The sequence below is a fragment of the Metopolophium dirhodum genome, chromosome 5 (genome assembly GCF_019925205.1).
Source record: "Metopolophium dirhodum isolate CAU chromosome 5, ASM1992520v1, whole genome shotgun sequence".
In the NCBI taxonomy this organism is placed as follows: Eukaryota; Metazoa; Arthropoda; class Insecta; order Hemiptera; family Aphididae; genus Metopolophium; species Metopolophium dirhodum.
This window is the reverse complement of record NC_083564.1, coordinates 5,452,954-5,466,411: the sequence shown is the minus strand read 5'-3', so window position 1 is coordinate 5,466,411 and position 13,458 is coordinate 5,452,954. Positions and strand designations below refer to the sequence as shown.

General features: G+C 30.2%; 1 protein-coding gene across 1 annotated transcript; it reads left to right on the top strand.

The window, feature by feature from the left end:
* Positions 1–8,940: 8,940 nt before the first annotated feature.
* On the top strand, positions 8,941–13,287 carry LOC132944766 (uncharacterized). Its single transcript, XM_061014249.1, has 5 exons — positions 8,941–9,019; positions 9,117–9,949; positions 12,817–12,894; positions 12,998–13,087; positions 13,195–13,287. The coding sequence occupies exons 1-5, from the start codon at positions 8,944–8,946 to the stop codon at positions 13,285–13,287; spliced, it is 1,170 nt and encodes a 389-aa protein (XP_060870232.1). The 5' UTR covers positions 8,941–8,943.
* The last annotated feature ends 171 nt before the right edge of the window (positions 13,288–13,458 follow it).

The window sequence follows — 13,458 nt, the reverse complement described above, 5'->3', positions numbered from 1 at the left end:
ACGGGAATTTTTACACAAAATCTGTGTAGGTACACAACATTTTGAATGAATGTTTATAATAGCATTTTTTTATACACCATAACATTTTCCAAATATTTTGATTTATTTTGAGCTATTTACAGCCATTTTCAATTTCCATTATTTTGAGTTTTTTTTTTCTATAAATATCAACAAAACTTTATTTGTTGGTTAAAAAGGCTTGAAAATGTAATAAAAGGCTCCTAAGGCTGATGAAAAAAATAATAACAATTTTTTTTATAAGCATTTTAAGTTCAAATATTGACAAAATACGTAAAAATAACGAAAATTTGCAAACAATTTGGAGTTAGAAATTCATAAAAAATTTTCTTTTTAAATCTTAGGTTTTAAAATGTAATACAAGATTTCTCATAAGTTTGTCTACCCTTAAAAAAAAAAATGTCTAGAAGAAAGTCAAATTAAATTTTTATGAGCGTTTGAAATTCATATTTTTACAACATTTGTTATCACTCGATTTCTCATGTAACGATTTTCTTATTTTCTTGTAATTAAAAAATGAATGACTGTAGATACTTGAAATTTTACTGAATGTTTATACATATTAAACTTTTCTATGCACTATAAAATTTTGAAAATAATTTGGCTCTTTTTGACCTTTTAACGAACATTGTCAGTTTTCAATTTTTTTAATTTTTTTTTTCTATAAATATCAATACAATTTTATTTGTTGGGTAGAAAAGTGTGAAAATTTAATGCAAGGCTGCTGATATATTGTTATAATAGCAGATGAAAAATATCAAAAATACATAGGCACAGTTTTTTTTTATAAGCATTTAAAGTTTAAATTTTGACAAAATTTATCAAATTTAAAATTTAATAATTATTTTATAGTTAAAAATGTATAAAATGTTCGACTTTTGTAGCTAAGGATTGAAAATTTAAAACAAGGTTCCACGTAAATAGGTTGTATATAAATTACTTTATTCACTAATATCATCAAATATACTAGTAGTACCATTATAGGCAGCAGAGCGCCACCCACTTGCCCACCTTTTTTTATTTTCTATTCCCAAATTGTAATTTATTTCAAAATGTTTTCCAACATTGAATGCAACGCTTACTGTCTTAGTTACAATATTCAGTAACCACTAATATTGTACTGAATATTATTTTGATCATCAATAGCCAAATTTCAGAAAAATATAAGCTTGACTCGACTTTCCTAACCAAGTAACTTCCTAGGTGGTATATATTATATTATATAGTTTAATATACATTATATAAAATAGTAAATAGTTTAATATAATATTAAATTATTTTGGAACTATTTATAATAGGTTACGCGATGCTATCTTAAAATTATACGTTACGATTAATCACTGATTTTTTACAAAATGCAGGCCAATAGAACTCTTGCAAGTCTGCAAAAATTAAAACTCTATTATGGACCACTGGACTTGGACATAAAAAAAAAATGTAATCATTTTACAGTCTATATTATATAGAAATCATATTATATAGTTACAACTCGTCTGACTGGTGCGCGGTTTCAGATCAGCATTTTTTGGATACAAGCGAGCGCGAGAAAAGTGAACGCGACAATTGGAGGATTCATTTTTATTAACATGAACTTAATGAAAGCTGTAAGTTATATTTTAAAAACCTGTATTATTTTATGTTAACAAAATAGGTACTTATGTATAAAATATTATACCGTACGATAATAAAAACTCCAACGTGTTTATAGTCGAACGAAGGCACTATATAGATATTCCACGATGTTAACGTTATCCCAAATTGAAATCTCAACAGTCAACGGAAATATTATATTTTTAGTAAAAACTACAAAATATGCTATATGCATTTGTATAATATGAATCGAATTTATAGACATTTATTAATAAAATATAAATTTTACATACATAATATGGCTGATAAATTTAATCTGAATCGTTTTTTAAGGCGATGATTTGTCAACCCATTCAAATAATATTATAAAATCAATTATTTAATCCAGCTGAATCCCGAATCCTACTGGTTTTATTTATTATTGCAAATAAATACCATACAAACAAATTATCAGTATCTATAAGTTTAATAAGTATATTTAGTTAATTACTGCTTTTTAACTTTTTTCGATAAAGTTTATTGTTTCATGTTTAGGGACGGATGAAAAATAAATTAGGTAGGTACTACGTCTTGTTTTTTTAACTCTACTGTACACGATTCCACAAAAATGTTTACCAGCAGTGACGTTCCATTATGTTAAATTTTCCAAAAAAAAGAAGTCACCAAAATGTATATTTTACTATAATTTATAACAATGAATTTCTTTTCTAATTACATATTATAATAAACTAATTTTTTACACAGTGTTAAACGTCTTGATGAATGTTTGTGTAAAACAAAATACTAGGGCAGTAGGTATACGGCTTAAAATTATTGTAACTTGAAAAAAAAATTGATAGATTTTATCTCAACTTTTAATTACTCTAATTAATTTTTTTTTTTGTTAACTTTTAACTTAACTGAAGGCAACTTAATTGAATTAACTTAACTTGATACATTTAATTATTTTCATTAACACCTTTGACAATACATTTATTTTTTTGTTTTAGGTTTGTGGTATCATTGCAACGTATTTCTTAGTGCTTATACAGTTTAAATTTCAAAAAAGTATCTCCAAGCCATTACATATTTCAGATTAATTTAATTGTACTTCTTTTCATATGAATAAACCTACTGAAAAATTAAGAAAAAGTCTATTGATAGGTATACGTACCTGGATGTACCTATATATATTTTACTAAAATTGTTTTTTCTTTACAAAAATATGTGTGAAAAATTGCAATAATATTGGTGCTCTACTCAACAATGCAACATACATGACATATTCTCTTGGATTAGGTATGGTTTGAAAGTGAAGTTTCGATTGACTATACTGTGCAACACACATGTTGATAGTTAAAATTAATTGTTTAATAGAAAATATTTTGATATCAAAAACAAATGTTGTGATTTTATTATCCGTGCGTAAAATAAAAATATAAAAATTAATAAATTCTAATTACTTATTCGTATAAAACGAGCTCATAAAAAATATAGGCAAATGAGTTTTATTTAAATATCTACTAAAATATAAATAATTATTATGTTAATTTTATGAGCTGTTTTAAAGAACTTTTGGGTACGAATAAAAATAATAAAACTACATTCTTAAAATATAAGTAAAACAAAAATGGTAATTACCAAACACTGTGTTTTAGAGAATATTTTACCTCAAGATATTTAGGATTAAAGAACATTGTACAACACTAATCTATTTGAGAATACTCAAATAATTAAATAATTAATGTTTTTTTTCAAATACTGACTTACAGTACTACGAATGTCCATATATTTGTTTAGTTTTATTAATTATTTGTCAATTTTTATCAGCATTTAACATATAAGTGGTGGTCCTAACCTTATCACAGTTCATTATCACACACCAACCGGCTCGAGACCGACGACCAGACCCAAAAGACCACTGCAGTTTCCAAAATCGGTTAAAACTCTTCGCCAACTCGGGGGATTTGGGGGTCTCCCCCACCGACGCTCAGAGAGCTATTTGTAAAAGCTATAAAATAAAAACCAACTAAATAACATGACAAAAACGTTTATTTATATAAATCTAAACATAGGATTATGACAGTATGCCATCTTGTTTTACAGGTATATTTACAGGTTATTTACAGGTTAATTACAGGTATTTACAGGTATATTATTTTTACTTAAACTGGTCCTCAACAAACATCCCTAAGCATGTTTGGGATTATAACGGCTCAAAATAGATTTCAAGGTGTCTGTTTTATTCAGGAAGCGGATGGTAGCTCCATATACGTGTGGCAAACCTGCCTTCACTGCTACAAACACGGATTTCCCGGCAAAGGCATAGGGCGTCCGGTCAGACACATAAACTGAACAATAAGGGACAAGCACGGAAGGTGGCGGACGTCGAACGGATTGTCCGGTGAACAGAATGGAACTGATCTTATCTGATTCTGTGACTCGACCGCAGACGGGAAATCAGTCGAAATGGCGTTCGATTCTGCAGTGGGTATGATCGATACATCTGTGGACTCCACGGGATCACCACCAATCCGTACCACCTCTGCTTCCACGTTCTGAATCGAGCGTTCTGACTCCAACGTGTCATCTTCGACAGGCCGAACCGGTGGTAAAGTCGAAGAGACTGCAGATGATAGAGTTTCAACTTCGCCAACTTTCACCCGTGAGGTTGAGGGTGTCATATTCACTGACGACTCGGTCGCAAACGGGGAATCAGTCGAGACGGCGTTCGATTCAGACTGGATGATGACAATATCGGAAACTTCTGCAGTAATCGAAATCATATTGTTTTGAAAATATAGGTTCTGCCGTCAAACTATCACACGAAACGTAGGCGAGTTATAATCTTTACACTTGCAGGTTATAAAAACTATTCACGATGCGTGTTTGCTGTACAACGGTCAAATTAGTGATGAGTACTGTAACCTAGCTGAGATACAAAAACTTATCATTTATATTTCAAATACTCACGAAGCCCATGATGGCAACAAGATTATTATAGTTTTTGTAAAACGAGAATGTATTTGGTTTTTAAGACCACCCCCCCTCCCCCCCCCCCCAATAGTTATATTACTGAACAAAAACATATTATTTTATTATTGCGTGATAAATCAATACAATTTACGAGATCTAGAAATTCCCTTTCACAAATGTATAAGACAATAATGAAAAACTTATAATACTAATAATACTTTTAGAAAATGCTTTTTTCGAGCCTATTAAGGAAAGATAGACATGATGACTGAAGAGTGTGATCACTCATTGAACACACATTGAAAGCGGTGACTTTGAGTAATAATCCAGCTGAATATTCTGTAAGGCGATCGTTTTATTTGTAGAGCGTGTACTCATGCGCATTTGTTCCACATTATGTACCATGGTTTTAACCATACACAATAAGTATTTATAACTTAAATTAACTAAATTCTCTTGCAATATTATTAAAAATGTAAAGGGCACATATAGTATGACTTAACTGATAATGTTTCGTTAAAAGTCTCATAGGACCTGCTGTGATAAAAATTAAATTATACGAAATATCATTGCCCAATTCAATTTCATACAATCAACAGGTACATATCAAACAAATAACCAATTAAATACAAATACCTACTGCATCAAACCATAGCTAAATGTACCTATTAATTTTATATTTATTCCTTAATTTTGTAACTTAATGTCTCAATCTAAATTTATCGGTACACATACTATAATTTTTCAATATACTTTTTTTAAGATACTGTAATATCTTTGAAGATTTAGGTACTTTTTTTATTTACAATATAATAATATAGTATTATAGTATATTAATATATTATATGTAACTACTCGATTCGTTCAATATTATATTATAATATGTAGGTACAATACAATTTTTACTTTAAGAAAACAAATCATTAAACGCTTATAAATAAATCATTGTGTTAAGTTTTGTCTTACTTATAGGCGTATACTTGTATCATGTAAATCAAAAGTGAGCAAGTTAATGAAAATAACTAACTGTGGCAAGTTAAGTTAATTCAATTAAATTGACTTCAGTTAGTTAAAAGTTAACAAAAAAAACTAACTAGATAAGTTTAAAGTTAAGATAGAAAATAAAATTAACTTAAATCATTTAAAAAAAGTTAAACTTTTTCAAGTTATAATATTTTTAAGTCATAAACTGCCCTAGTAAATATTATAAACTGTAGTACATGGAGTACCTACCTATTATAGTAGAAGCCATCAGGTATAGTTTATGCAAGCTACATTTTATACTTACATATAGAGTTTATTGTAAACTATCGTATTCTGAGAGTTTATACTGTTACCTATAAAGAAAAATAATAGGGTTAGAACAACAACAACCGTAAAAATATACAATATAATTTGTGACGTCCCAAAAAATAATGGTGTTTAGCATATTATACTATATAGTATATAGTTTTATATGAGTAAATAACCTCGACTGCAGTATACCAAAATAACGTAAACATTACTTTCTGATCACTATGTGTGTATTGTGTATATAAACTTATACGTTTAATTCGTAAACGATTCAACGATTTGCATTTAATATACAGACCTTTAAGGCACACGTGATATATTTTTATAGAGCCCGCAAGAACGAAAAGGGACTAAACTCGATGTATATATAGTATCATGTAATAAAAATGAAATGTGTATATTATTATCAGCGGCTTCGTGGTCAATTATAACAACTCATAAAAAACATAGTATGGAGTAAACTGCGCCCTAGTTTGAGACTATATAGGTACAAAAAGCTTAAATAAAATAAAGTGGTTTCAAATCTTATCGCCGAAACTTTGATATTACTGTAACAAATTCAAGAGTTTCAAGTACTTTTTGAAGACCATTTTTGGTTTCTCTCGGACAAAATATCTAGAAGATTGAAAGATACAGTTTACAATTTGCCTAAAGTACACTGTTTTGATCATCGATAAAAAATTTGCTATTTTTATGATTTTAATATATATAAATGTAATTGCTGGTATATAATAAATTGCACGATGGATATATTATAATATTATCGATCGATTTACTAAAAAAATAACCATATTACTAGAATATTACTATATTTTATTTTGTTTTAAAATCCAATAAATTGTTATTATTTATACTCTATACGTGACAGTTGTAGCTCCTCTTATAATGTATATTAGCGTATTAATATATTTTAATGTGATTTGTTCAATGTCTACTCGATGTATTGTATATTATTTAATACGTTATAATTATTATTAATTTTGGTAGAATTTATTTTTATAATAAAACCTTTTAGAACACAACTCTTTTTTTTTATACGAATGATACCAATGATTTGTAATTATTACTACATTACCACTGTACTATATTAATATGGGTTCATTTCCCAGTGTTTTATAGATATAAATCACGAGTATGATATTATATTGGTATTTAATAATAAAATAATGATCACGGCGTCCTGTATAGGCTATTTGTATACACGACTATATCGCGGGTCCGTATATATTATTATATTATACGAATATAACTAGTAACTACTAAAATGCAATTTTTGGTTTACTCATAACTATATGTACCTAATTATTAATTATAATTGGTAAATTATATTATATATATAATATAGCACGTACCTATTTCTATTGATTTTACACTACCTATAAAAGTAGAATATAATTTTTTAAATCTTCCTGACATAGTTGATCATAAAATCGTTTTTTTTTTTAGATTAGGTATAGTAATATAATAGTAGGTTATTTCTTATTTCAAATATCCAATCTGTATAAAAAAAATTGTCATTATATTGTTACCAATCATTGAAAAGTTTTTATAAAAAACTATATCAACAAGTATGCGATATAAATATAATATAATATAAATACTATAATTTATAAGCGCATGACTGCGTATGAGTAATATCTATAATATTATAAATTATAATACTATTATTGTACATGAGTGATTGATAAAGCTTAAAAAGAATAGAGTATAGGTTAGGTTATAGGTTAAATCAACAGTTAACCTAACTGGGTTGAATTGTTGAATTTTTCAAAAAGAAATACCCTATGGGTAATCTTATATTCTTATTAGGTACGCACGATTTATATCGTATATTTTGTCATATACGATATACCTACTAATACAAAAATAATAATAGTATACAATATCGAACTATTTACTATTCAAACCTCAAACGGTTTAAACATATATTATTGAAACAAACAAAAAATGATCAATGTAAAAAAAATCAAATTATGTGAAATGGGTAAAACTATTATAATAATCAGATTTATTTGAATTGAGTTGGTACGTTTATATTCCTTTTTTTTTTTTTTATTTGTCACATAATAGTACTCGTCACAATACAATAATACACTTATAGAAATTGCTTTTTACGCGTTTTGTAAAATAAACAAGCTTATAGGATATAGTCGTGACGATTGATGAATGACAAAACGTTTCACAATAGTATACGACTGTAGACTATTGGTATATACATAACATACTATTTTTCGACTTATTGTAGTAGCACAATGACGATATCATTGTAATAGTTTAAAAAATATCGTTTTTCCATTTATATAAATATTTTTTTATTTTTGTTATTGCCATTAAATCTTATTGATAAAAATGAAAAGTAATAACTCCGAAAGTTACAAATACTTGCGGTTGACACACGTGATTGCCATATGTTTCGGACTTCCGTACACTCGTAGAAAAATGAAAGAAGGTTTTAACCCCGATGGAAACGTAGGACATTTAGCTGGTAGGTATACAATAACATTAATGACACTAGAATATAGTAACTAGCTACCTACCTATATATGAATATATTATCATATTTTATTATACATTAGTTTTAGATATTATTAATGATAATATTATAAGTATTCGCCCTATAGCTTCGGTTATACAAACGGGCTTTTCTGCTATTCATATAATAATTATATTATCGGATGATGTACCTATTTATAGTTATATCCGATCATTTATGTATAGTACAATATGTACATAGTATCAATAATGACTGCCTGCAGTAACATGGTCTGTAGAGATTTTTACATTTTTTAGTATAGGTAGGAACCTACATTTCTTTATATTAAATATTGTACACTGTCTCATTCTAAGATTAGTGAGTTATTCAATTATATGTATAATAATATTTTTTTAAGCCATTATCATAATTCTTGTAAAGTATTTGAGTACATTTGTTTGATTACTTTTTGAAGGATGTATTTAAAAATTAAAAATTATTATAAAGTAACTGAAATTTGTTTTAAAAAATTTGGCAACGTCGCTTCTAATTTCACGCTTAATCGTATACCCTAATAGTAAAACGGGCACAATCGTACTCCACTGGACAAATCAATGGCAAGTTTCAACAAGTCAGGTCAGGATATCGTGAAGTTTCTGGTGGGCCAAGCCGTCACTGCAGGGTGCAAGGGTACCTACCGTAGATTTTTCAAAAATATATTTTCCACAACACTGTTAATTACACATTCACAACTAATAATATAATATTATACGGTTGTCACGTGCAGGCCGGTACCGGTATTCGTTCGACAAGCGGCTGATACCGGTGTGGATGCTGTACGCGTGTCTGAACGTGTACGTGGTGCACTACAACTACTTGGAGGGCGTGCGGTACGTGGCCGGCTCGTTCCGGACGTGCTTCGAGGAGTCGTACTGCTTCGCGCTGATCGAGCTGCTCAACCGGAACCTGGGCCCATCGTCTAACGTGATGTGCTCCATGTTCTACGGGCGGTGGCACAAGATCGCCGGTCTAGCGGGCGCCGAACGGACACTTCAGTTCCTGGATGACACCCGGGATGCGGTGCCGCTTGCCGACCGCCGCGGCCTGTCCCGGGCCGTCTGGTACGCCGCGCCCGCGTCCCTCGCCGCGTACGCCTCGATGTCACAGATCTACATGATATTAGTGCCGCCGACCGTGGTGGCCGCGTACTGGTTCAACGGCATGGGCCAGATGGTCGTCTACATACTGGTGTTCGTGCAGTACTACGTGTTGGCCCGCGGGTTCAGCCGGGTCAACGACATGGTCGAGGCGCTGGACGTGGCCCGCGACCCGGTGTCCGCAGGCCGGTTGCTGGCCCGGTTAACTAGCGTCTACGATGAGCTGTGCACGCTCGCCGGCCACGTGAATAGGGCTTACGCGCCCGAGATGCTGCTGCAGTGGGCCTACAACATCATCCGCGTCATTATGGTCGTGTTCCGACTGATGGAGATCGCGTACTCGCTGGACGGCCCCATGGCCTGGGCCACGCCTTATCTGCTGGTCCAGCACTTGGGCGAGCTGTTCATATTCGTGCTGCATACGTCGTGCGTGTGCACGGTCGGCGACCGCCTGTCCAGCGAGGTACCCATAGGTGCAATTTCAGTTTTTAACTTGGAGGGACTTAACATATTTAAATGAAACAGACCCATGAGGGGCTCCGCCAGCCACACCCTCTATTCAAATACCACAATCATATTTTTCTCACCCACTTTCCTACATTTAATATATTATTATAATACATCTATTGACTATACATAAAACTAAAAATATTTGTATTAAAGCAAATAACAACATTTAGGTATTTACATGTTATATGATCTAACATCATGTTTGTGCACGGGCTCGTTTCCATGTTTAAATTTTAGAAAAAAATGTCTTCATACAACGTTTACTATATTAGGTAGGTATATAGATTAGATAATTAATGAATGATTTAATACTTACTTCAATTTAAATACAAATTTTTGGAGGGGATAATTTTAATATTAGAGGGGCAAAGCCCCCTTAAAGCCCCCCCCCCCAAATTGCGCCTATGGAGGTACCTACCTATATGTATAGTATTATGGTATCTTGACGTATATTATTGTACCTATAATCCAAAGTGCACCGCTGCCTGGGCCCGGTTGAGTAATTTGGTTCACATTTTTGGTATCGCAAACTTTCTTAATGCTACAAATTACAATAAAATATGAATGTTAAATCCCCATCTTCTGTTTTTCAAACGGCCTCAGTTCTCTGGTACAAAAATGTGTATAAAGCTCAAAGTGCTCAACATTAAAAAAAAATTGTTGGTAAACTAAATGTTATTATACTAAAAGCTAAAACTAATTCTCAAGTCTCAACTTAATATAAATAATATCTATTTAACGGGTTTACTTATCCTCATAGTACAAATAAATTCATAGATTTAAAGTGCCGGAGCCGGTGCATTTTTTTGTACAAGAACATGTCTTACAGGAAAAACTCTCACACACTGTAGAATTGTCGGATTTCGTTAATTTTTTTTTTTATTTAAAAGAAGAGAACAATTTGCAGGTCGGATCAAAGCCCGATTTTATAAGTTATAATTATGGTCTATAAAAGCTAAAATATGAATTTGAATAATGCACAATATATTTTGTTCTTTTTCAAACGTATTTTTCTACCACTATTTAAAGTAAAATGAAAATTGGGTCTTTGATCTGACCTGAAACATTTTCTCCTTTTAAATAAAAAATAAATTAACAAAATCCGATTATTTTACAAGGCGTGATAGTTTTTCCTGTGAAGTTATTTTTGTTGATATATACCTATCTAAAAACGCGGCTCTTTTTATTGATAGGTATTTTAAGTTCAAATTCGGACGAAAGATAATATAAAAATAACAATTTTAATGATTTTGTTGTAAGTTAAAAATATTAATTTTATAGAATTAATACATTTTTTATTAATTTAATCAAATTGAAATTGAACCTGATTGACGTTTATCTGAAAATCAGTAATCCCCCCCCCCCCCCTCCACAACAAATTCATAACTTGGCCACTACGGCTCGTTGTAAATACTAAATTTTAATAAGTACCCATACTGCCGTTCTAAGAAAAAACGCCGTAAATCGAAAAAAAAATGAGATAATACTGTATTACGTTTAATATTATAGTTTTACATGTTTTTCCTAAACAAAAATGCCGTAACTATGATTATTTATCCATAATTTTATGTTCATAAGAAAAAAATATTGCCGCAATAGTAATAAAATATAATCGTTGATTAGCAAAAACGCCGTAACCACAGTTTGCTTAGAAAGATTGCCATAAGTTTTGTTTAAAATACGGCGTTTTTACTTAGCACTTCCGCATAATCTATATTTGCGGCGTTGTTGTTTAGGAAACCAGTTGCCGTATCGCCCGTACCTTATATATATAATTTGAAATTACTGATAATGTTTGGAAATTTTGATGTCATCATACCAAGGCTTGAAACCGTTTTCAAAACCGATATCAGAAACCGGTATAAACCGTTTTAAAACCGAAACCAAAACCGTAATCAATAACGAAACCGGTATTAAATTCAAAACCAAAATCTGAAAAAATTGGAAATCGTTATTTTTTTTTTTAATTGATGTGTTTTTAAATACGTAAATTTCATTAATACGCATACAAAATACTCATAACAAAATTGAGATCATGATTAAAATGTTGATAACCATTTCATTATTCGCAAAAGAAATTTGGAAACCGGTATACAAAACTGAAACCGAAAAATTTAGAAACCGGTATTCAAAACCGAAATTTCTTAATACCGGTATTGCAAAGTTGAAACCGAAATAGTAAAATTTCAAAATCGGTATACAAAATCGAAACCGAAATTATTTCAATCGGTTTCAAGCCCTGCACTATTTTTGGACACATATTATTTTTCGTTCAGTTATCGATGTACCTCGTCTCGAATATTTTACGCACAGTTTTAATTTTTGACTTAATCAAAAGCCGTAATCAAATTTCAGCATTTTTGCCAAGTAAAAAATTCTGAATAATTGATAGCTTACTTAGTATAAATATCAAAACAATGATATCTTGGTGAAAGAAAAATTGAAAATTAAATTGAATAGTTCCATTGCATTCATCTGAAAGTATATTTCCATAGGAAATTATGTATTTTACTTTGAAAAATATTATATTTATGAAAATAAAACTACCAAAAACTACTAAACATAAAATGTCATTTTTCTCAAAATGGCATGGAGGGAAATTACGGCGTTTTTTCTTAGGACGGCAGTATATAGTACCTACGTCCTAGGTTTTAAGCGTACAAATGTACAATGATGCAGCGCGTTTTTTAAAATCCACCAATTAATGATATTTTCAGACTTAAGTGACGATTGACCAGCAATCCAAAATTATAAACATATTATATTAAAACTGAATATCGAATACTTATGTAAAATTAATAGCTGTTATAATTTTTTCAGTCTAAAAGAATTTTGGCGAGTCTGGAAAATCTGAGACTTCGTAACAGAGTTAACATGAATATAGAAATTAAAAAAGCGGTTAGTTCTATGGTATCTACCTATAAAATAATAATGTTACCTAGTATATAAACTCGTCGCCTATTATAAAACATAAATAACTAAATATATTTATTCTGTTTAGGTAGACATTTTTTACGTCCGAGCAACTGCTAGAAACGTTTATGCATCGATTGGCGGTTTTATTATATTCAACATGAGTCTCATTAGATGTGTAAGTTTAATGAATGCAAATAAATTACATATTTATAATGTAATTGTCACTTATACCAAAGTTTACATTCAAGTGCATTTAATAAATTATTATAATTTTTTTTATAGGTCTGTTCTGTTTTAGCTACTTATGTATTAGTGTTAATACAATTTAGAGATCAAAAAGGAAATTCAAAGCCTTTGTATTACAATTGGAATTAATACAATAATAAACCAATACCTAATTAAGTTTTACATTTTCTAACATCTATTCATCTATAGCATTATTATGAAATTAAATTACATATAATTTGTTAAGTTAAAAGAAAAATTACAATTGACAGCTAAAATAGCTTCTTTTTTTTTATAGAAAACATTTTCTAAAAATTGTCG

What these genes read in the sequence shown, in the direction of transcription:
- LOC132944766 (XM_061014249.1), top strand. Translation starts at nt 8,944, where the DNA reads ATGGCAAGTTTCAACAAGTCAGGTCAGGATATCGTGAAGTTTCTGGTG. An exon ending in CGTCACTGCAGGGTGCAAGG is followed by an intron (nt 9,020 to 9,116) that starts GTACCTACCGTA and finishes TGTCACGTGCAG; the next exon opens with GCCGGTACCGGTATTCGTTC. An exon ending in ACATGAGTCTCATTAGATGT is followed by an intron (nt 13,088 to 13,194) that starts GTAAGTTTAATG and finishes TTTTTTTTATAG; the next exon opens with GTCTGTTCTGTTTTAGCTAC.